General features: G+C 45.0%; 1 protein-coding gene and 1 long non-coding RNA gene across 3 annotated transcripts in view; one reads left to right on the top strand and one right to left on the bottom strand.

Annotated features, from left to right (window-relative positions):
• The window catches only part of LOC138850416 (uncharacterized), a 67,810-nt gene extending 49,142 nt beyond the window's left edge, over window positions 1-18,668 (bottom strand). The window contains exon 1 of the long non-coding RNA XR_011390154.1: window positions 18,297-18,668. This is a non-coding gene — a long non-coding RNA (uncharacterized lncRNA). The remainder of the gene's footprint in view (window positions 1-18,296) is intronic.
• Window positions 18,669-19,046: 378 nt separating this feature from the next.
• On the top strand, window positions 19,047-22,252 carry GADD45A (growth arrest and DNA damage inducible alpha). Of its 2 annotated transcripts, XM_070076976.1 has the most exons (5): window positions 19,173-19,484; window positions 19,940-20,041; window positions 20,291-20,528; window positions 20,722-20,768; window positions 21,581-22,252. In XM_070076976.1, the coding sequence occupies exons 1-5, from the start codon at window positions 19,441-19,443 to the stop codon at window positions 21,615-21,617; spliced, it is 468 nt and encodes a 155-aa protein (XP_069933077.1). In that variant the 5' UTR covers window positions 19,173-19,440; the 3' UTR covers window positions 21,618-22,252. The 2 variants fall into 2 exon arrangements, with proteins under 2 accessions (XP_002715979.1, XP_069933077.1); XM_002715933.5 differs by lacking the exon at window positions 20,722-20,768 and having other exon boundaries at window positions 19,047-19,484.
• The last annotated feature ends 410 nt before the right edge of the window (window positions 22,253-22,662 follow it).

Genomic DNA, 22,662 nt, shown 5'->3' with positions numbered 1-22,662 from the left:
AATGATCCTTATACCCTTCAGACAAGATTTCTCAAGTTCCAAAATGTTCCCAGGAAGCTTCCTGAGTTCTCTTTGGTGTGCTGGCACTATTTGAACGTGCTCTTGAATATAATAAAGATAAAACTAAACAACACATTAGTGCTCTGGAAGTTTTAGGTAAATACAGCAATATCAGTTTCATTGATATGAAGACAGTAAACACTTAGATCCTGGGAAACTGACGTTGGTTCACACAACTAAATTACTTCTTCTTAACCCTGTAAAGGTGTGTTCTTCTATCCAGTTTTTCCATCTATTTGTGGATACTCTCCTAATTGTGCTAACTTCCTTTTCATCTCTTTGTTGAGAAAATTTGGCAAACTAGAATATCGTCATACAGAAATTTAAATAGTTGAAATATGGACTTGCTCATGACTCATAATTATCTTTGTCAAATAACAGTTTTTTAAGATGGGAACGTGGCAGATTGTACTACAGTTCATTTTCTGGTTCCAGTGATAATTCACTTTTTGAACTTTCATTTACTATTCTAAGTGTTTCTAAAGAGAAACACTTTCCTATCAGATGGCTGAGAGGTGGTACAGGTGTGATGCTGGACAAGTCATTTAACAGCTCTCACCTTCAGTTACTCTGGATATAAAACAGGCTTTATAACTGCAGTCAGGCTAATGGAGGACTGAAAGATCTCATGGAGGTAGAAAACAAATCCTCAGTAAAGTCAGCTTCTTGGGTAGCCTGTGTATGTCTTGAGTAACAGACATTAAAGGATATCTGAAGCCTGTATAATTCTCTTCCAAATGTAACTGATTGATTAGTTTCCAAGGAAAGTTTCTTCCCTTTGGGTACAACTAAGTGGGAAGCTTCTAGTGACTCCAGCATCAGACACAGAGTCCCTGAGACCTGGAATCAGCTCTCCCAGGTCAGATCCTGAGAGGTCAACACCAACATTGGGAAACTCAAGATCTTCATTCTTTAAGCCATGGGAAACTCTTCCCTTGCCTTCTTCCCATGGGTTGCATTTGCCTTCCCATTCGGTGGTTCAGTAATTTCTATAGAAGTCTTCCCTAGTGCTCCCTACCAGATCCCCCTGCTATAAACCCTCACAATAGCCTGTAATTGTTTCTTTGTAGAACTTACCATAGTCATAACTGAGCAGTTAATTTTGTGCTTAGTTATTTCAAGTATGTGTGTCTTCAGTGTTAACTGCATTGGAATTCTGTTTTATTCATCACCGCAGAGCCAGCACATGGTGTATTACCTGATACATAAGCACATAGTAGGTGCTTAACAACTATGCATGACTAAATGAATGAAAAGATGTTGAGCTCTTGGTAACTGATTTAGGTAAATACACATATCATTCATAAATATGAATAATGTGGGTTATTTGGCTTTGTTCATATGTGTACACTTCAAATTGAGGGACACTATAGTCACACAGAAGGCGATTTGTGATTGGGAGTCAGTACAGTACACTCACTGAATTGCTTTATCATGGTGGGGATGAATTTGTGCAGATCTAATCACACTCTTTCCCTTAATAACTGCTGTGTCCATGTTATTATTGCATATACATTTACAACTTGGTGAGAACATCCCTCAAAAATGTCATGTCCACACAGATTGAGCAAGTAAGAAAAGGAATAGAAATGAGAGAAATACTTCCCCCATCCGATGTGGCACTACCACTAAGCCAAGCTGTAGAACTGAGTGCTTGAGAGGGACTCCCTGAGTCCAGGATTCCCACCAGTGGAACCAGTGAGTGGGGAAAGCAACTGATATTGAGAAACTACCACGTGGAAGACATCGAATCTGCTGACACTGATCCTCCAATTAAGGTGAAGAGACTGAGGTTCAGATAAGTTAAGTAACTTTCAAAGACCACAGAGTTAGTGCTCCAAACAAAAACTACTGTAAGACTGTTCTCTCTTGCGCGGGGAGGCAGCTTGTCAGGTTTCCCCACCCAGCAATAAACCTTCTCCCTTACTCTGGTGTTTGGTGTGTTTGGTGGTGGCCTTTCCTTTCATTGGTGCCGAAACCTGGTACCAGGCTCTCCTGTCGACCTTGCTCTCCCCTCAGGGATGTGAGCTGCTTTGGGACCCTGGACTTCTGCCAACCACAGAACTCACCCCCAGACCTCCTTCTTCACTACCAAATGCTCTGCGATCTCCATGCACACACCGGCCCTCCAAAATTCCTGAATGTTTACGGGAAGTGATAATGGAATGAACCAAACCATTCACCAACCAGGTGCTCAACCAAATGCTATCACCAGGATATACTCGGCTCCCCATCCAGGACATCATGTCTTTAGACATCGCCCCATGGCAGCCGAGAGTAACTCGTCACCCCATGTCAGCAGGAAGCAGCTCTAGAAGATAGATCATTGTCCCTCCACCCCTCCTGGACTTTTTGTTGCCAATGTAATCCCATATAACACTTATTTTATAAAAAAAAAACAAAAGGGGGGAATGTTAGTAAAATGGTACCATCTTCCTAAGCACAGCCTGGCTTACTAGAAGTCAAGTGACCAAATGGCCCAATCACAAGTGTCAGCTCCACCCACAGCCTAACAGGATTTGCTGCTCCCGCTTCCTTATCTCTGCAAAGCTAGATAGGACCTGTTCTCCTAGCATAGGCTGCTACACAGGGAGGCAGCCTGTTGGGTTTCCCACACCGGACAATAAACCTTTTCCCTTAAAAAAAAAAAAAAAAAACTATAAGCAGAGAGCACCAAAATAAATAAACAAACGAACACACAAACACGAAATCCACCAAAACATACCAAAGAAAGAAAATGTGGGGGAAACAGAGAACAATATGATGAGTCTATGCCTCAAGGCCCAAGGGCAGCCTCCCTACTCCAAGAAATAACAATTCAACAAGTGGCTCTGTGGCCCATTCAATCCCCTAACATACATCCCCTTCCTCCAAAAAGGCAGACTCCAGGTATGTGAGGATTTGGGAGGTGGGAAGAAAAGTCTTCCTACCTTACAGCCACAATTATCTATAACTATCTTAGAAAAGATGATACTTGGAAAGGATATAAGGGTTGGTAGCAGAAAGGGAGGAACATGGGTAAGAGGAAGAAGAAATACCCACAAGAACAGGTTGTGAGCACCAGACAATCGTTCTGAGTTACCCTTCTGCCCCGCACCAGCCAAATCACTTCCTTTGCCCTCAGGTATGTGATGGACACTTTATAGATCCATAGCTTGAACTGTGGCCAACCGACGTTTGTTTGGATCAATCGATGAGCATGGTCTCTTTTGCATAATGATCTGAGAGAAAAAAATTAAGTGATTCTATCATCATCCGAGGAGTTCATGCCAGGACCTAGGGTCACATTGGACACCTCTGTACATTTGTTCTTCATGGCTGGTCATTTGTCAAGACTCGGTGCTATCTCTTTTTCTTTTTTTTTAAGACTTATTTATTTTGGAAGTCAGAGTTAAAGAGAGGGTGAGACACAGAGAGAGAGAGGAAGAGAGAAAGAAAGAGAATCTTTCATCTGCTGGTTCACTCACCAGATGGTCTCAACAGCCAGACCTGGGCCAGACCAAAGCCAGGAGTCAGAAGTTTCTTCTGGGTCTCCTACATGGCTAGCAGGGGCCCAAACACTTGGACCATCTTCTGCTGCTTTTCCCAGGCCATTAGGAGGGAGCTGGATCAGAAGTGGAGCAGCCGGGACATGGGATGCTGGCCTGATGTTGCAGGCAGCAGCTTTACCCACTCTGCCACAATGCTAACCCAAATCAATGCTACCTCTGATATGGCTTCAGGCTCAGCACTCTCCTTGCTCTTTAAGCCCTCACAGACTTATTCTATCTGCCTCTGGAATACTGTTAACATCAGTCTTCCCACAGGATACCATTGTTAGTTCCTTGAAGTTAAAGACCCTGCTATCATTCTACCATTATACCTCAGGCTTTAGCAAGATCCCTGGCATGCAGTAAGGACTCAGTAAATGCTTGCTGGAAGAGTAAATAAATGCTTGTTGACTAACTGAATAAATAGTGTCAACTTACTCGGACCATAAATATTTACTGAGTCAGTCCTCTGCTAGGGAACGTGTGAGGCACTGAACATACAATGAACAAGATAAACATAGTGCTTGGCCTCTTGAAGTTTATAATCTAATAAACTTTTCCCCTTTTGCTACTGGAATGAAGTAATGGATCTAAGATCTCATGAACTCTGACATGATTATGTTGCTTTTCTCAGTTCGTTTGGGCTACATGATTTAACTCTTAAGTGTTGTCTCCTAATCTGTCCATTGTTTTTCTCATCTCACACTGACAAGGTAAGATACTTGAGGGCAGGGAATTATTTCAACTTGTGGGTGTGTATCCTACCTAAGTTTATATAGAAGCTTCTTTTTAAAATCTGCTGAGTTTTTCAATCAGAAAGTGATTGGGGGTGGGGCATTGTGGCGTGGCAGCTTGGGATATCTGAGTCCCGTCAGAGTGCCTGGGTTGAGTCCCAATTATTCAGTTTCTGATCCAGCTTCCTGCTAATGTGCACCCTGGGAGACAGCAGGTGGTGGCTCAAGTACTGGGGATCTCGCCATCCATGTGGAAGACCCAGATGGAATTCCTGGCTCATGGCTTTGGTCTGGTCCAGCCCCAGCTGTTGCTGGCATTTGAGGAGTAAAATAGGGGATAGAAGATCTCTATTTCTCTCTATATATTTCTCTCTCTCTCTCTCTCCTTCCTCCCTTTCAAACAAATAAAACACTGCTACATGGCACAGTGTTCAGTCTAGTGGTTAAGATGCCTGTATTCCATATCACAGTGCCAGATTTCAATTCCTGGCTCTAGCTGCTGATTCCAGCTTCATCCCTATGCAGACCCTGGAGGCTCAAGTTATTGGTACCTGCCATGGGAGGCCTGGATTACATTGCCAGATCCTGCTTTGGCCTGACCCAACCCTAGCCATTATGGGCATTTAAGGAGTAAAACATCTGGATAAGTGCCTTTTGAGTAAATAAAAATATTTAAATTTAAAAATAAGTGATATATGACAAGAATCAAAACAGTGGTTACTGGGGCCGCTGCTGTGGTGCAGCAGGTTAGAGCCCTGGCCTGAAGCTCCAGCATCCCATATGGGCACCGGTTCTAGTCCCAGCTGCTCTTCTTCCGGTCCAGCTCTCTGCTATGACCTGGGATAGCAGTAGAAGATGGCCCAAGTCATTGGGCCCCTGCACCCACGTGGGAGACCTGGAAGAAGCTCCTGGTTTCGGATCGGCACAGCTCAGGTCATTGCAGCCATCTGGGGACTGAACCAGTGGACAGAAGACCTTTCTCTCTGTCTCTCCCTCTCATTGTCTGTAACTTCACTTCTCAAATAAATAAATAAATAAAATCTTTACCAAAAAAAAAAAAAAGTGGTTACCTATGGGATGCAGGAATTGACTAGATGGGGCAGGAGAGAGCTTAATGGGTAATGGAAATGTTATAGCTTAATTGTTGATATATCTTCATGGGGGTTAAATCTTTCTTTACAAAAAGATCTATTTACTTATTTATTTGAAAGGTACAGAGAGAGAGAGAGAGAGGAGAAAGAAATCTTCCATCCACTCCCTGTAATAGCTGGCACTGGGACAGGCTGAAACCAGGAGGAAGAGGAAGGAACTCCATTCACATGAGAGGCAGGGGTCCACATAATTGGTCCACTTTCTCTTGTCTTCCCAGCACATAAGCAGGAGGCTGGTGCAGAGGTAGGGCAGCTGGGATTCACACGTGCACTCCACTGTGGGATGCCAGCATCCTGAGAGGTGGCTTAACCTGCTGCACCACAACACTGGCCCTCAGCTTTCTATCTTGACTGGGTTGTATGTGCAAATACATTTGTCAAAAGTTATACACTTTTGACTTGTGCATTTCACTGAATATAAATTTTAAATCACTTAAAAATATTTTAAAGTAATTCATGCTTATTAAACATTGCCAAATTAAAGATAAGCAAAAATAAGAACATCAAAATTATCTGTAATCCTATCATTCAAAGAGGAACTCCCAAATTTGTCCTTCCAAATTAATTTTTTATGCACACAGTTTGTAGTCATACAGCACACAGTACCCTCAAATTCTTTCAAGTAAACTACACCAAGGACTTACAGAAAAGGTTTGCTATAATCACTTCTTAGAGAATTAACTTGTCAACCTACATAAAAACCAGGATCCTAAATTTGTTTCTAAAACATCTAGAGCCGATGATATCCGTCATCGCCACCACTGACAACTGGATGTTAGCTGTCAGCCGGCAAGAGCTTCCTTGACCAAGCATGATCTTCAGGCTACGGCACTAAGATCACTAAATCTTAACTATGGTCAGGAACAGTAAATCTTCAAGCAGACACCAGATTTACAATCACCTTCTGTTCAGAAGAACACTCCACTGACAAAGCACACTGAGCATCATCTCGGAATTCATTCTTCTGTCCCCTTCAGATTATTAAGCTGTTATAAGATCCAATTTATAACGTGTTACTATTCAATTTATTGCTGAATTTGTGTAGATCCTAATTCAATACAGGGACCCACGTAATTGTGACATCCTCATAAAATCCACCACAGTGTGAGCTATACACACAAATCTCACATTTATACCAGGAATTCAAACTACATCAAACTTAAGGCATAGGATTTGAAGCTAACAAAAACACAGTCCGCTTCCATCATGTCCAAAACATCTACCGCTGAATCCAGTCCACCTCGAAGGCTGCACACGGATAAATAGTCTAGCGGGAACTTGTGAGTTTCCTGATGGTGGTGGTACAGAGACCCAGACTGAAGAAGTATTTGGATCTACCCAGAAAAATGAGAAAAGCAAGGATGAGAAGCCAAGGTCTGTGAGCAAGAGAAACATCGCTGGCTTTACACTTTTGGCAAGCGATGAAAGGCAGCCTCGGTGACAGCAGCCAGATGGAGATCAAATGACAACTGTGAGTTCATAATGGTCTCCAGCATTCTGGCAAGCTCGGGGGCACTAGGGGAAGTGGGAGGGGTCAGCTTTACTGGTACTACGAGCCAATCTGGTGCACATCAGCGTTATCTGACGTCAAGGCAAACCAGCTCCGGGGCGCTGCGTCGGCACCCTGGCCTGCCTCTGAGCCTGCCCTGAGCCCCCACCCCTGCCATTTACGGGAGCCACCAGTTAATTTACAGCAGGAGGACCCAGATGTGGAGGCTGCAGTCGCAGATTCTGAAAGGAGCTCACAAATGCAGGAAGCTCTCTGAGGATAAAAGGAAAGACAAGGTTATTCCGCAGTGAATTTGAGAAACTCATTGTTCTGGATTTAGCGCGCGTGTGCACACACACACACACACACACAGGAAGGGTCTGAATAACATGAAGGCCAGTTCCTCAGCATGCAGAAAGTCATCACTCACATTTTCAAAACGGCCTAAAGATCTACAGAACACAAATGGAGAAGGCTCTGTTCGTCGGTGAAAAGGCGCATGTACCTATCTCAGGTGAGGCGCAGGTACCTATCTCAGGTGAGGCCTGGAAAGCCCACCTTTGTCATCAACAATGCTGCCCAACTGTTTGCAAAAGAGGAAATAAAGACAATGTTTTACTTAGACAAAAGAGTAAATCAAATTAGAAAGGAAAATCAGAAAATAAATGCCATATATTGACTACTTGTGGTGTCCTACTATGTGCTGTGTATGAAGCACTGTACTTAACATGCATTATCTCAATTAATCTTAATGAACTTAGGAGGTAGCCTTTGGCAGGAAAGAAACAAAAGGGTTGAGGTGACTTGCTCAAGCTTGATTCCCAGGGTCCACATCCAGAACACGACACTGAGGCCATAGCACTGCACGTGTTCCAGAGGAGGAGGATATGGCTTAAAGTGAGATTTGGAGGCGTACAGGTGTGTGTTTGCAACCTACTTTGGTTCCATTGAACTATTAACCAGCTTAAGAAGCTACAACTTACTCAGTAATAAAATGAATAGTACCCACAGCATGAATTATCATAAGGGAATGATGTCATATAATAAACATTTTGTCATAGTGTCAAGCATATGATAGGCATTTAATAAATCAACTGTTTTTATACAAAAATAACAAGTGTAGTCAGAAAAATATGTATCTTTAAAGAAGCTGATAGGTTTTGAAGCTATTGTTGGGTTGGTCAGGACACAACTTCTGAACCCACTGTGGCTCATACACTTTGTAAGAAAATCTGGCAGCCGGTGTTGTGGGTTAAACCACCTGCAATGCTGGCATCCCATATCAGAGTGCCAGTTCGATTCCTAGTTGCTCTGCTTCCGATCCAGCTTCTTGGGAATGCACCTAAAAGCAGCAGAAGATGGCCCAAATGCTTGGGCTGCTGCCACCCCTGTGGGAGAACGGATGGAGTTCTGGGCTCCTGGCTTCTGCCTAGCCCAGCACTGGCTACTGCAGCCATTGGGGAAGTGAACCAGTGAATGGAAGATCTCTCTCAATCTCTCTCTGTCTCTCTCTTATCTCTATGTGTCTCTCTCTGATCTTCAAATACATAACTAAAATCTTTTTTTTTTTTTTTAGAAAAAGAAAAGCTCTTCTAAAGGGGTGTACAGGGGTTGAAGTTTTGACATCACCGATTTTTTAACACAATGCTCATAAGTGTCTCAGGTTAAAAACAAGTGCTTTTTCTTAATAAAAACTTAGAAGAGGAGGAAGGAAAAGACTCATGCCAGGGATGACAAAAAGTAACCCAAGAAAAAGTAAACTGCAGAGAGTTGGGAAACCCAGTATTTTAAGGCTGTTCATAGCTAGAAACCAAAGAAATCACGCTGTCCATTGTGGTTGAATTGAAGGCAAGGATAGCTTCAGGCTCACAGATGGGCTTGTTTTGATAGTTTACATAAAAGATATAAACCCAAACTTCTAACATGGATAGAGGGTCCAGTTGCTAGGGATAATTAGAGCCACTCCAAATTAACCCAACTTCATTCAGATGGTCATTGAACAATGACCCCCACCTGGTTTTCAGTCGTTTTACCATCTGTTGTAGCTGTTTTCTCAGATGGGAGAGTTCCCACTGGCTCCCAGGTGCGACCTGTTTATTAAGACACAGTGCCAAATCACACTCCATAGCATTTGGTAACCAGGCAATCTATTAAGGTTAACAAGGCAAATTACAGTGTAACCCCAACTAGCTTATAGAGATGGATTGAAATTTTTGAAAACTGATTCAAGACAGAGGAAAATGGATGCATTTTTTAAAATTATCGAGACACTTTCCCTGGTGATTGGATTTTTAAGGCTCAGAAAACTAACCTTTTTTTTTTTTTTTTTTGGAAGGGAAGGTATGAGAGGTTTTTTAGTGACTGCAGAAAACTGCAGCATAATTACAGAATAACAAAGTTACTAAGTAAAAAAGTAATAGTAAATGCTGGAGCTGGAAGCATCTTACAGAACAAACTTTTCCATTTCCAATGTGACCAACATGTGTCTCAAGGGTTATGCGTGAGTTAAGGGGGCAGGAGGAGTGAGAGGAAGCCTGAACCTGCAGACTTCTGCCCCTCACCCCCATTCCCATCTGGCTATGTCAGACAGAACACAGCTTTTCTCTTATTTTTGCATGTGAGGGGTTGCATGCCTACTATGTATTTGGTGGGGGAAAGGGAGTTCTCCTAAGAAATGGAACTTCACAAGTATTTAACAAATAAGGAAACTGAGGAACAGAGCAGGTAATCAACCTTGCTACAATCATACATCATTTAATCACATTAGATTGCGCATCGTTGACTGTGCATGCAACTCACCCACATGCGTCTTAATTTTTTTAGAAGATTTATTTATTTGTTTGAAAGTCATAGTTAGAGAGAGAAAGAGAGAGAGAGAGAGATCTAGCCATTGGTTCACTCTCCAGATGGCTGCAATCACGGCCAGTGCTGGGCCAGGCTGAAGCCAGGAGCCAGGAGCTTCATCCTGGTCTCCCACATGGGTGACAGGGGCCAAATACCTGGGACATCCTCTGATGCTTTTCCTAGGATATCAGCAGGGAGCTGGGGCTGAAGAGCAGCCTGGACACGAACCAGTGCTCATGTGGGATGACAGTGGCTTTACCCACTGTGCCACAATGCCAGCCCCATACCTCTTAATTTTACAGCATCTTTTCAAAATTTCCTCAAATACAGACCAGATACAAACTATAAACAACCAAATCAGTCCACAGACAAGCCTCCTTGTATTGCATGGTGATGCTTTCCTAAAATAGGGAGGATGGCTTGCTGGGGGTGAGGCTCCAGCTGAGGACGCAGAATCCCTGCCACATTTCTGCTTAGTAGCTGGTCATCATTATAAGCCTTCCCTTTCTGTATCTTAAGGAGATGAGCAGGAACATATGGCAAAAATCTGGATAGGTCAACAACAGAATGCTAAATGCAATCCATCACTTTGCTACAAACTGATAGGACCCATGACGCAGAGTAAAGTGTTCATAATGGACAGTCAGATAACAGTCTGCTCGCTGCATTCTTTGGTTACTAAAAATGGGGATACTTTGGATCTTTACAATAGAAAGTCATATGGTAGCCAGAAGGAGTACTGCCAGACAAATATGGCCATGACCAAGCTCCTGGACCAGCCTTCCCAGAGCAAGTGCTCCAAAACACCTTATCCTCAGCCCTCTGATCACTGTATCACAAGACTCAATCTTAAATTATCCTGTTTTAATATTTAATATCCTCACGACCTTGAGTCTGACACTTCACTGCCAAAGGAGGACCAAAGAGAATTATAAGAATGCATATTATTCACAGAACAAGAGAAAATATAAGCCATTTCCAAGTATAAACTTTACTGAAATTTCCACTTAATAAAGATTAACTGCTTACAAGCACTAAAGCCAGAGAGAGAGGTAAAAGTTCAAACAGTAACAGAGAATATTCTGGTTTTCCTTTACTCCTATTTCTTTTGTTTTCAGTCTCCTAGATATTACTCTATTTCTTTCATTTCAGTTCTGTGTTTCCTGCATGTTACTTCTATGACGAAACATACCATCTTGTTCTTTTAAACAGTCCACTTCAAAACTCACCTTCATAAAACCTTTCAAGTTTGTTTTCCTCATCATAATAATCTCTTTATACCACATTGAAAGAATGAGCCTTGAAGCTTGGCAATTAAGAACCTTTTAATCTACTGGCTTTTATGTGTATATACGATATAGACTGGTAGAGGTCAGAAATCCTTAGTTTACAAAATGCATCAGTTTATGGCTTCTGAAAAAATATACAAGAAAAACAATGAGTGGGTAAAGGGAGTATGAAGAAGAACACAAAATGCTGATAAGGTGCACAGTCCCCTGTAAGAAAAGACACAAGTAGCCAAATAGGATTCAATCCAGACTTCCTTTCTACTAAGATGAGAGATCAGAGGTTTATAGTCCTCTGTCCTGGTTTAAAATCTGTATATCCTTTTTATGCAAAAATATTTGGTTTAACAGACATTTTTAGGGGTTTACTCTGTTTTAGTCACTTAGGGATCAGTCAGTGAACATAATAAAATCCTACTCTTTTGAATTGATACTTGGGGACTAGGGTGGAAAGGAGAGGAGAGTAAGATAACAAATGGCACATGTAAGTAAAATATACAAGGGTGCTTAAAAACATTCATGGAAAAATGGAATTAAAAGATAAGCTTATTTTGGTACAAAAAAAGCTTGGAAATCCATGCATAGTTTTTTTCATAACACACATTTTCCATAAGTGTTTTGGAAACTCTGCATGTGCATGGATTACAAAATGTTTTGCACCAAAGTACACTTATGTTTTAATTCCACTTTCTATGAATTTTTGTTTGGAAGTACCATTATCTATATTAGAATGTTTTCAGTGGTGTGGTTTTAAAAAGAGAGAGGATGGGACTTTAGGAAATCAGCAGCACCAAGAAGCAGAAGAATTTCAGCTTACACAGAGTGGGCAGGGGAGGCCTCATTAAGAGGAGGACTTGCAGTGGGCAGCGGAAAGAGAAATATCCAAACATGTAGTCAGTACAAAGGCCCTGGGGCAACACGAAGGTCAATGTGGCTAGAGAGGAAGGAGCATGGGGAGAGTAGAAGAAGAGGTTGAAATAGAGATCAGATTTTTTAAAATAACAGCTTAATTGATATATACTTCACATTCCATACAATTCACCCTATAGGCACTACTCAAAGAATTTTATATTAGCAATTGTGCGGTCATCACTACTAAAACAATTCAACATTATCATCATGGGAAACAGATCGCAGTGGGTGTTTCAAGTTCTAACAAGAATTTTGGCTTTTACTGGTGGAAAAGAGGAGCTTTTGGTAAGTTTGGGTCAGAGTTGACCATGCATTGCCTCTCTGTTTACAGGATCACTTTGGCTGCTGGAAGGAAAGGGAGGAAGAGCAGAAGCAGAGAGCGACTAGCTGTGACGTTTATCTGGGTGGGGCATGATGGTGGTGGAGGTGGTGGTGAGAAACAGTGGAATAATTTTCCATTTTGAAGTACCGCCAATAGGATTTCCTCATCAACTGGATGTGGGTTGTGAGAGAAACGAGCCAAGGACAAAAACAAGGTCTGGGGCTGAAATGGGAAGAATGGAGCTGCTACTCTAGGAACAGATTTAAGAGGACAATCAGGAGGGCAAATTTTTATTTTCAGCTTGAGATGCTTCTTGTGTACTGGCACAGAGATGGTGAATAAGCTCTGGGGCTCAGAAGAGATGACTGACCAGGTTGGAAATACATTTGGGAGTCATCAGCACATAAATATTTAAAGCCAGGAGACCAGATGAGGTCACCAAGAGAGTACACGTGGACAAGAGACGAGGTCCAAGGGCTGAGCTGTTACAAAGTCAGGAAGAAAAAAAACTTCACCAAGTAGTTGATGGGTGAATAGAATTCTTTTACTTGAGTAATAGAAACCTGTTCAGGGCCTGGCATTGTGGCATAGCAAGTAAAGGCACCGACTGCAGTGCCGCCATCCCATATGGGCGCTGGTTTGAGTCCCGGCTGCTCCACTTCTGATCCAGCTCTCTGCTATGGCCTGGGAAAGCAGTAGAAGATGGCCCAAAGCCTTGGGCCCTGGCACCCACGTGGAGACATAGAAGAGGCTCTGGCTCCTGGCTCCTGATTGGCACAGCTCCGACCATTGTGGCCAGTTGGGGAGTGAACAGCAGATGGAAGACTTTTCTCTCTCTCTGCCTCTCCTTCTCTCTGTGTAACTCTAACTTTCAAATAAATAAATAAATCTTGAAGAAAAAAAAAACCTGTTCAGGATGCAAGAACGAACCACCAACAGCCAGTTACCAACTCAGACTATCTACTTCCTCACCACTGATTAGCTCACCAAGCAGAGCCTCTCAGAACATTCCTTGGTGATAGAAGGCCTTTGGTGCACACTCATCAGCAGGGAGGTAGGGACCTGGAGTGAGGGCGGGGGGCTGGTGAAGAGCGCCCTAAGGAGTCTCTTCATCTGCTACTCCACCTGCTGGGCCCTGCTCATCTGGGGAGATGTGAACAGCCAGTGGTGCCCAGGTGGTAAGCCCCAAGCTCAAAACAACATCATTGCTTTGCTACATGATTCTTAATAGTGGAGGAGAATTTCCAGAGGGCAAGGATTTCCTGAACACACACAAAAAAATGGCACGGAAGGTATTTTATGAGCATTAGGTTTTGAAGATTGGTAACCTATTACCACAAACTTAGTGCCTTAAAACAACACCCCCTGATTAGCTCAAGTTTCTGTCCATCAGAAATCTGGGCATGGCTTAGGTGGCTTCTTGTCTCAGGATCTGAGAAGTAAAGTCACTTTTGGCCAGGTTGCATTCCCATCTGGAGGCCTGACGAGGGAAGGATCTGTTTCTAAGGTCCCTCAGCTTGTTGGAAAAACTCACTTCCTTGCAGCTGTGGTTTGCTTCCTCCATGCCAGCAATGGAGAAACAGCGTCTAATGTTGGCAGCCTCTCTTCAGAGAAAGCCTTGGGCCCGCTGCTACAGGTGTTGCCTGATTAGGGAAGGCCTACCAAGGATAATCTCCCTTTCCTTAACTCAGAGTCAGCTGGTTAGGGGCCTTCATTGTGCCTACAAAATCCTTTCACCTTTGCCACAGAACAAAACATAGTTACGGGTGTGACAGCCTAACACCATTGCTTAGAAACAATCTGTGGGTCTTGCCAGCACCCCAGGGGAGGGGTTTATACAGAGTGTGACAAGCAGGCATTAGAGATCATGGACACCATCACAGAATGTTGCCCACTACAGTGATGGTCCATGAGACACAAACAAGACTTTCATGTGACTTCTAATGGAAATGTTGATCTAAGTCAAGAAACATTTTTAGGTGACAGTAAATCTTGTCTGATTGATCTTCTTTGAGAAGAAAATGAGGAAAATTCATAGATCTGCTCTGAGAAAATCACCAGATTTTTTAAAAAATTAAATTAGAAACCTTATGGTCTTCAACAATAAAATATACTACAGTTCTGGGTGGCTGGTTCTATTGGTCAGCTTTTTGTCATTATAATGAAATACCAGAAGAAACCATCATGCCAAAGGGGTTCTTAGCTCAGTTTTGAAGGTTCCAGTAAAAGGTCAGGTGGCCCCATGCATTTGGAAATGAGGGCAGTGGATGCCAGTGGTGGAGCATGGGCAAGCCAGAACCTCGGTGACTGAGCCCAGCGTTTACAAACAACTTTCTCTAGAACTACTTCCAAGGGCATGCCCTCAGGGACATGAGGATACTACATATAAGCCCACTTCCTAGAGACAAAAATTAGTTTTAGTTTTCACCCCCTTTGTACCATTAACTTATATGCCTTTGGACATCAAAGTCCAACAGGCATTCAGGAGCCATATCATATTCAAACCATAGCAGCGGTTAAACACATCTTGTCACAGGCTAATCTTATCTTTTTTTCTTTTTTTTTTTTAATTAACCTTCTTCTTCTTCTTTTTTTTTTTTTAATGTATTCATTCATTTGAGAGATAGAGTTACAGCAGAGAGAGAGAGGGAGAGACAGAGAAAAAGGTCTTCCATCCGCTGGTTCCCTCCCCAGTTGGCCACAACAGCTGGAGCTGCGCCCATCGGAAGCCAGGAGCCAGGAGCTTCCTCCGGGTCTCCCACTTGGGTGCAGGGGCCCAAGGACTTGGGCCATCTTCTGCTGCTTTCCCAGGCCATAGCAGAGAGCTGGATCAGAAGTGGAGCAGCTGGGATATGAATGGGCACCCATATGGGATGTCCGTGCAGCACCATAGGTGGAGGCCCCTAATCTCTTAATGTGAACGATGAGCTGTCTGATACTAAAATAACAAGCATCATATTTCTTTTATCTTTCTGAAGTGACTAAAGCAGTTCATGTAGCTTTTTGAACTCTGCTGGAGTAAGGGATGCAGTGTTGTCTTCTATTCCAAGAATAAAGTCTTCAGGTAATGTCTCAGGTGCTACCTGAGCTAACTGGTCATCATAAGAACATAGGGTCCATAGTTCCTCTAATTCATAGGTTTCTCTGGTTTCTGGAAACATCAAATGAATCCCCATGCTGCCAAAATCCACAGAGAGTCAGTCATTAGTGTTTAACAGGAGGCTTGCTTTCACATTTCAGGTTTTTGTACATTTTCACAGTGTAGTAGGTCATGGGATGTAAGTGCAGGGTGGAAGTTCCAACACTAATCACAAGATAATCTGTGTATTTTATTTCTGGAGCAAACTTGATGACATCAGTGTATCTTGCATTTTCTTGCCTCAGAAGTGAAACCAGCACATTGATGTCAAACTTGGGACCCATATAAACTGCTGGGCCTGACTCTGGGCGTCCCTCATCAGCTGGACCCCCCCCCCATCCTTTTCTGTAGCCCAGGGCCACAGTGCAAGCTGCACACAACACCTGGGTCAAGCAGGCCTGGCCAGGTGCTGGTCCAGAGGGAAGCCCCACACAGTCAGCAGCTGAAGCTGGGCCTGGCTCCTGGAGAGGGTCTACTCCCAGGATTAGAACCCTGCACCACAGGGGTGGTCTGAGCCGCTGAACCACATGGCTGAAGCATCACGTTTCTTTCAGATGTTAAAGCACTGACTAGTTTTGGTCAGAAAGAAACATTATAATTCTAGAACCAATTATAGAACCAGCAGTAGGAATCTATGTGTAATAAAAATGAATCTAAAGATCAAAAAGATCTTTAATCTGCAAAGTAGGTAGCAGTGCCAAAATAACTTATCAACTCTTGAGTACACATTTCCATGATTTCCAAATATAACCATTTGGCATCCTTACAAATATGACCATAAGGTCATTCTAGTGCTGTGCACTATAGTACCCGGGGGTACCTGGAGTAGTTTTTAAAGTGACTTCACATATTGTACTTAACAGGCTGACTGCAAAAATCTATCTGTCTGTCTATCTGTCTGTCTATCTATCTATCTATCTATCATAATGATAGAGAAATTTCTCTGATTTCACCATTGGTGACCAGCTCTCTGCAAGACTATTAAGCATTTATGTAGTAAATCATCTGTGACCATTCTAATGTACAGCTGCAATCCAAGCATAGCCAGATGCAGCTTCTACTTCCAGCCATGAGGCTCAACGTGGAAGATAATCACTGGTGAAACATTCCAGGTAGACTCAGCAATGAGGCAAAGTGATGTAACATATCTGAGTCAGGAAGTATGACAAATGAACAGTTTGGAATACTGGAAGGCTGAGCTTATCTCATAGAGAAAACCCCCACAATACCAGAGCAAATAACTTTCCCATGAAGCCAAACACAGCATGCAGTTTAGTTTTTGAGTGAGGAACTAGGTCTCTACTAGGAAATAACCGTTTTACACTACATTTTCACTGTACATAGTTGACTTGGGCGGGGTACTAGGAGGACTAGGGTTCATTTGAATTGTTGTAAACAATACATGGGTTCTACTGTCCCACAGCTTCCATTCAGATGACTAAAGTCATGAGACTTTCAGCATAGCTAGCTGATGACAGTGCATACTATTTTGTCCCAAAATCCAGTTCAGGCATGGACATACCGATTAGACTGCAAGCATTTAAAGGCAAAGGACCAGGAATTATACAGGTCTTGTTGTATAGCAGGATATAAAAAAAGCTTTTTTAAACTAAAGTTAAATGTGGACTCTCAGAATTCATACAATGCACCAGACTGCAGGATTCTGATATGCTGTTGAACTCTCAGATCCTATTCAACTCAGTAAACATCGACTGTGCTTCTACTAAATACAGGAACTGTGCTAGGTGCTGAGGGAACCACCCTGATGAAATCACAGTCCCTGTTGTGCAGAAACTCTCTATTCCTCTGTTCTCTGTCAGGGAGCTGCAGCCGGCCCCTAATCCACCACTTGCAATGCCAGCTTCCTATATGCGCGATGGTTTGAGTCCCAGTTGCTCCACTCAATCCAGCTCTCTGTTCATGCACCTAGGAAAGCAGTGGAAGATGGCCCAAGTACTTGGGCCCCTGCCACCCATGTGGGAGACCTGGAAGGAGTTCCAGACTCCTGTCTTCAGCCAGCCCTGGCCATTGCAGCCATTTGGGGAGTAAACCAGCAGACGGAAGATCTCTCTCCCTCTCTCTCTCCCTGTCTCTCTGTAACTCTGCCTTTCAAATAAATAATAAATAAATCCTTTTAAGACAAAAAAACTGAAAATATTTCAATGCCCACCTCATTTCAATGCTGAGGAATTCTTTAGAAAGACTGCACATGGAATTGATAAACATAAGCCCCCTTGCACTGACCACCACCGTTCCTTTACTCCTTTGCATTCCTTTCATTGTCCCTTACTGACAACACCATCAGGGATCCAATGCAAAATGGCAGTGCCAATTAAGGAACCAAAATCCCACCTATCACTTTTTCTATTAAATTAAGAGAGCTGGAGAATAATTTGTGCAGAATGATACAAATAAAAGGGTACAGAACTCCCAGGGACCCTTGCAAAAATTTACTTCTGTGACCTTCGACTGTAGAGTGACCTTAATAATGTAAGCACTCTTTTGAACGCAAGCATTTGGAAGGCATTTCCACCAGGTTGGGTGACTTCAGTAAATTTAAGAACTGTTTTTGCATTTATTGCACAAACTCAAAAAACAAAGAAAGGGATTTTTGAACTGTTCAGTGAAAGCCTACACATTAAAGTTTGTTTTCCAGAAGTGTGCAGTTAGAAAAGTCTGCTTTCCACCTCCAAGTTGCCATTATCCCAAAGGTGAGATTGTAGCATATGACTAAAATGACCTATAGCTACAGCTTCATGATTCAGCATCTAACATCAATAATTCACGGTGAGATCATAGGCTGCCTGGGGAAGGTAGGGACACACTCACTTGCTTTATGAAGGGAAGCCGAGGGCACACGGAGACAGAATTTTGAATTTAGACTGGCAGCTCGCGTGGGCGTGGGATGCGTGTCTCCCGCGCCGGGTGTCAGTGCAGAAGGCGCCTTCTCTGCGAGGGGCTCTTTGAGAAAGGTGACCGTGGGCTGTCAGGCAGCGACTCACACATGTGGTCACCAGCTCCCCACAGATCCCAACCAGCCCTGGAGTTCCACAGTCCCACTGGGCGGGTTCGGTAGCCTCTCTGCTTTCTGCGGGAAAAGACGCCAGCTTGGTTCTCTGCCATCCCTGAACACAAATGTGTTGGTTTTTCTTTATTGAGCTTCCAACCCTTGTAACCTTCTAAAAATAAATCAAACCAGCCAACAGGGCACCGAAATACTACTAGGACTAATAAGCAGCTTCGCCTAGCTAGCCTTTGATAAACAACACTGCTGAGGTAAACTTTGCCCTACAGGTTTGGACACACTATTTTCTTTTTTTAAATGTAACCAGCTTAGTAATAATTACCGCACTTGGGTGCATTAACCCTGAAAACAAAAGACATGAAACGATAATTTAAATATGTGCACCAACTAGAAAAACACTCAGCAAACCGGCCTCAGCCTCCCGCCGCGACAAAGCCCTCGGCCCGCCCCCGCCCCACCAACCGCGGAACAGCCAGCTCGCGGCCCCGCCCACCTGCGCCCCGACCGCCCCAGTCCCCTACGCTCGCCTCCCGCGTGACTCCGCCCCCTTCCGCTCCTAATAGCCTGGTTCCAGGAGCCGGGTTCGGATTGCCCAAACCAGGCTGATTGCATAGCCCAATGGTCGTGCCGTATGCAAATAAGGCACGAAGTGGTTGGCTGGGGGCTGGTCGGATAACCCCGGGGCCCTTTGTCCTGCAGTGGCTGTGTGGCAGCTTGCGGTCGTGGTGTCGCGGTCCTCGGCGAAACCAGGGGCCGAGAGCCGGCGGGCGGGAGCAGAGGACGGCGCGGTGGCTGCAGGCGCTGGAGGTGGAGCCCGGACGGAAGAGGGGCGGCCGGACTGCACCAGAGCCTGGGAGCGAGTACGGGGAGCAGGCGCCCGCGCGCCCACGGTGGCAGGAGCCGCCCGCACGCCGCGCGCTCTCTCTGTGAGGGACCTGCAGTTGCAATATGACTTTGGAGGAATTCTCGGCTGGAGAGCAGAAGACCGAAAGGTAAGTCGGCTGCTGGCGTCTGCGACCTGAACTCCTCGCGCCCTGCCCGCGCAGCTCCCTGCACCCGGATTGCGGAGAGTGGAGGGGCGAGCGGGCGGCAAAGTTTGCACAGGGCACCTCCAGCCCTCGCTCCCTCAGGGACCCTCAAGGCGCGTGCCCCCAGCCCGGCCGCCGCTCCCAGAGACTTTGGCAGAGGGCAGCTGTCTGGGGGCAGTGTCCTCCGGGGAGGGTGGCGGGAAGCACTGTCGGGGCTCCTCACCGGACACCCCAGCTTCTGGGCGTGCCGAGGGTCAAGGAGGGGGGTGGGGGTGACGGGGCGGGAGACCCTGGGTTTGCAGAAAGCCGGGGTGCTTGGCGGCACTTGCACTCGTCGAGGCTCGCGGTGCGGGGCCAGGGGCCCGCGGCGGCTCCGAGGTCACGGACTGACGTGCCCCCTCGCCTTTGCCCGCGTGTAGGATGGACAAGGTGGGGGATGCCCTGGAGGAGGTGCTGAGCAAAGCCCTGAGTCAGCGCACCATCACCGTCGGTGTGTACGAGGCGGCCAAGCTGCTCAACGTGTAAGTGGGGCCCCCGCTGTCCCCTGGTGCCCCTGGCCGCCCCAGCCCGCCGGGGTCGCGCTCCCGGGCGCTCCCCTCGCCCTGCGGCGCCGCTTCCGGCCGCCTTCCATCTGTCCCCGAGGCTGCCTTGCGACGAGCGGCGGGTGGTGAGGGGTGGGGGGCAGACCCCGGGGACCCGAGCGGGAGTGTCAGGCGCCCACGCGGGCCGGTGGCGCCCGTGTGCTCACCGGCCCCGCGCGCTGCCCGCAGGGACCCGGATAACGTGGTGCTGTGCCTGCTGGCGGCGGACGAGGACGACGACAGGGATGTGGCGCTGCAGATCCACTTCACCCTGATCCAGGCGTTCTGTTGCGAGAACGACATTAACATCCTGCGCGTCAGCAACCCGGGCCGGCTGGCGAAGCTCCTGCTCCTGGAGACCGACGCCAGCCCGGCGGCCAGCGAGGGCGCCGCGCAACCGCCGGACCTGCACTGCGTGCTGGTGACGGTAAGGGCCTGGGGGACTGCGGGCCGGGCCGGGCCGGGCCGCAGCCCTGGAAGGGAGGGAGTCCAGAGTCGGCTGCCTGCAGCCCGGGCGGGGGCGGGGGTCAGGAGCCTGGCCGCCTTTGGCCCACTGAGGAGTGAGGCGGACTTTCAGCCGGGATGGACTAGTTTCATCATCACGATTTTCTCTGCTAAAGAACATGTCTGAGCACGTTGGAGGCAGCCAGCAGCGGAAGAGATCCCTGTGAGTCAGCAGTCAGCCCAGCTACTCCCTACCTACATCTGCACTACCTCCCGTGACTAATTCCTTTAGCTGGGCAGATTAGATAAAGCCAAATAAATTCCTGGCTCACCCCTCATTAAGGAGTCAGCTTATTCTCTGCCAGTTAAAGCTAAAAATAGAAGTGGTGTAGGAGACAGAACTTATTAATTCCCTAGAAATACATTAAGAGGATAGAGTGGAATTTTTTTTTTAATATACAATCTTGCATTTTTTTAAATGGACCTTTTCCTTGCTGTGATGCAAACCTTTGGGACTAGGTACCTTATGTGTTCCGAGGTAAATGTGCAGGCATTTGAAATCTGTCTTTTTTGACTGGTGTAGTGAAGCTTAATGATTTTGCTGCTCCTGACAAGTACTGTTCTGTCTTTTGGGAAGATAACAGGTGGCAAATTCTGCCAGCTGCTGGGTAGCTCCCATTGTGTGCACAGCCTGGAACTGCTTCTCAGTCTTGCTTCTCCCAGGGCTCTGCCAGGGTACAGCTTTGGTAGAGCAAATCTGTGAGTGATAACTGTCATGCAAAACTGAGCCAGTACCGTGCAAACAGGTGTGGCTCAGTGCTGGCTGCACATTTTAGACGTCGCTGAGATCGTATCCCAGTTACCTAGAAGAAACTTTATTTATTGTGCATGTAACTTGTCCCTGTGCCTTGCAGCCACAATATAGAATGTTCAAATGTCTTCCCATCAAGAGTAGAGTACTTGTAAGCAAATGCTGTTTTGTTTTTATTTTTTAGCAATAAATTTATGTCTCTTATCTCCCCCCTCTCCCCCCAGAATCCACATTCATCGCAATGGAAGGATCCTGCCTTAAGCCAACTTATTTGTTTCTGCCGGGAGAGTCGCTACATGGATCAGTGGGTCCCAGTGATTAATCTTCCTGAACGGTGATGGCATCTGAATGAAAATAACTGAACCAAATTGCACTGAAGTTTTGAAATACCTTTGTAGTTACTCAAGCAGTTACTCCCTACACTGATGCAAGGATTACAGAAACTGATGTCAAGAGGCTGAGTTCAACTACATGTTCTGGGGGCCCGGAGAGAGGTGACTTTGCAGCTGGCAAGAGGTGAAAATGAAGAAGGAAGCTGTGTGGAAACAGAAATACAAATCAAAAGGAACACAATTACCAAGAACCACGCAGGAAGGAAAACTATGTATTAATTTAGGATGGTTGAGTTACCATGAAAATAAACCAGACATGCTTTGTTAAAAGTTTAAATGTGCAGCCGTAGGTTGGATATTTTTGGTTTATATACCCTCAAGTAAAAGAAAAGCCAAAAGGGTTAATCATATTTTAAAACCATATTTTATTGTATTTTGATGAGATGTTAAATTCTCAAAAGTTTTATTATAAATTGTACTAAGTTATTTTATGACACGAAAGGTTATTTATGTTATAATTTTTGAAAAACAATACCTACAATAAACTGGTATGGAATAATTGCATATTTCTTAAGGTGTGCTTTTGTTTCTTATTAATTTTGACTTTATTAAGGGGTATTTTACTGGTGCCCTGCTCCACACTAGGGCAGAAGAGTCAGAAAAACAGGTTAAGAGGAGTTAGCTGAATTTAGGGAAAAGGAGCAGCTAGAGATTCAACTTGTAAAAACTGAATAAATAATAATAGTTCTGTGATGTCAGTGCTATAAAAAGACCTAATGCAACATATGGAGGAAGCAGACAGGAGAGAATGACCAGTCACCTGCAAAACAAGTTTTTACTGAGAAGTCTTTATCTGGGTTTCAAAAAGGAGTTTCATTTCCCTAGCTAGAGAGAGGGAAGGCATATTGCTAGCAGCTGCACTAGTTTGTGCAAAGGTCGTGGAGAGAAGAGAGACCTGAAAGATCACAACCATG

The sequence above is a fragment of the Oryctolagus cuniculus genome, chromosome 7, assembly GCF_964237555.1.
Source record: "Oryctolagus cuniculus chromosome 7, mOryCun1.1, whole genome shotgun sequence".
Taxonomy (NCBI): domain Eukaryota; kingdom Metazoa; phylum Chordata; class Mammalia; order Lagomorpha; family Leporidae; genus Oryctolagus; species Oryctolagus cuniculus.
Note: the sequence above shows the minus strand (reverse complement) of the source record. Positions and strands in the feature narration are given on the sequence as shown.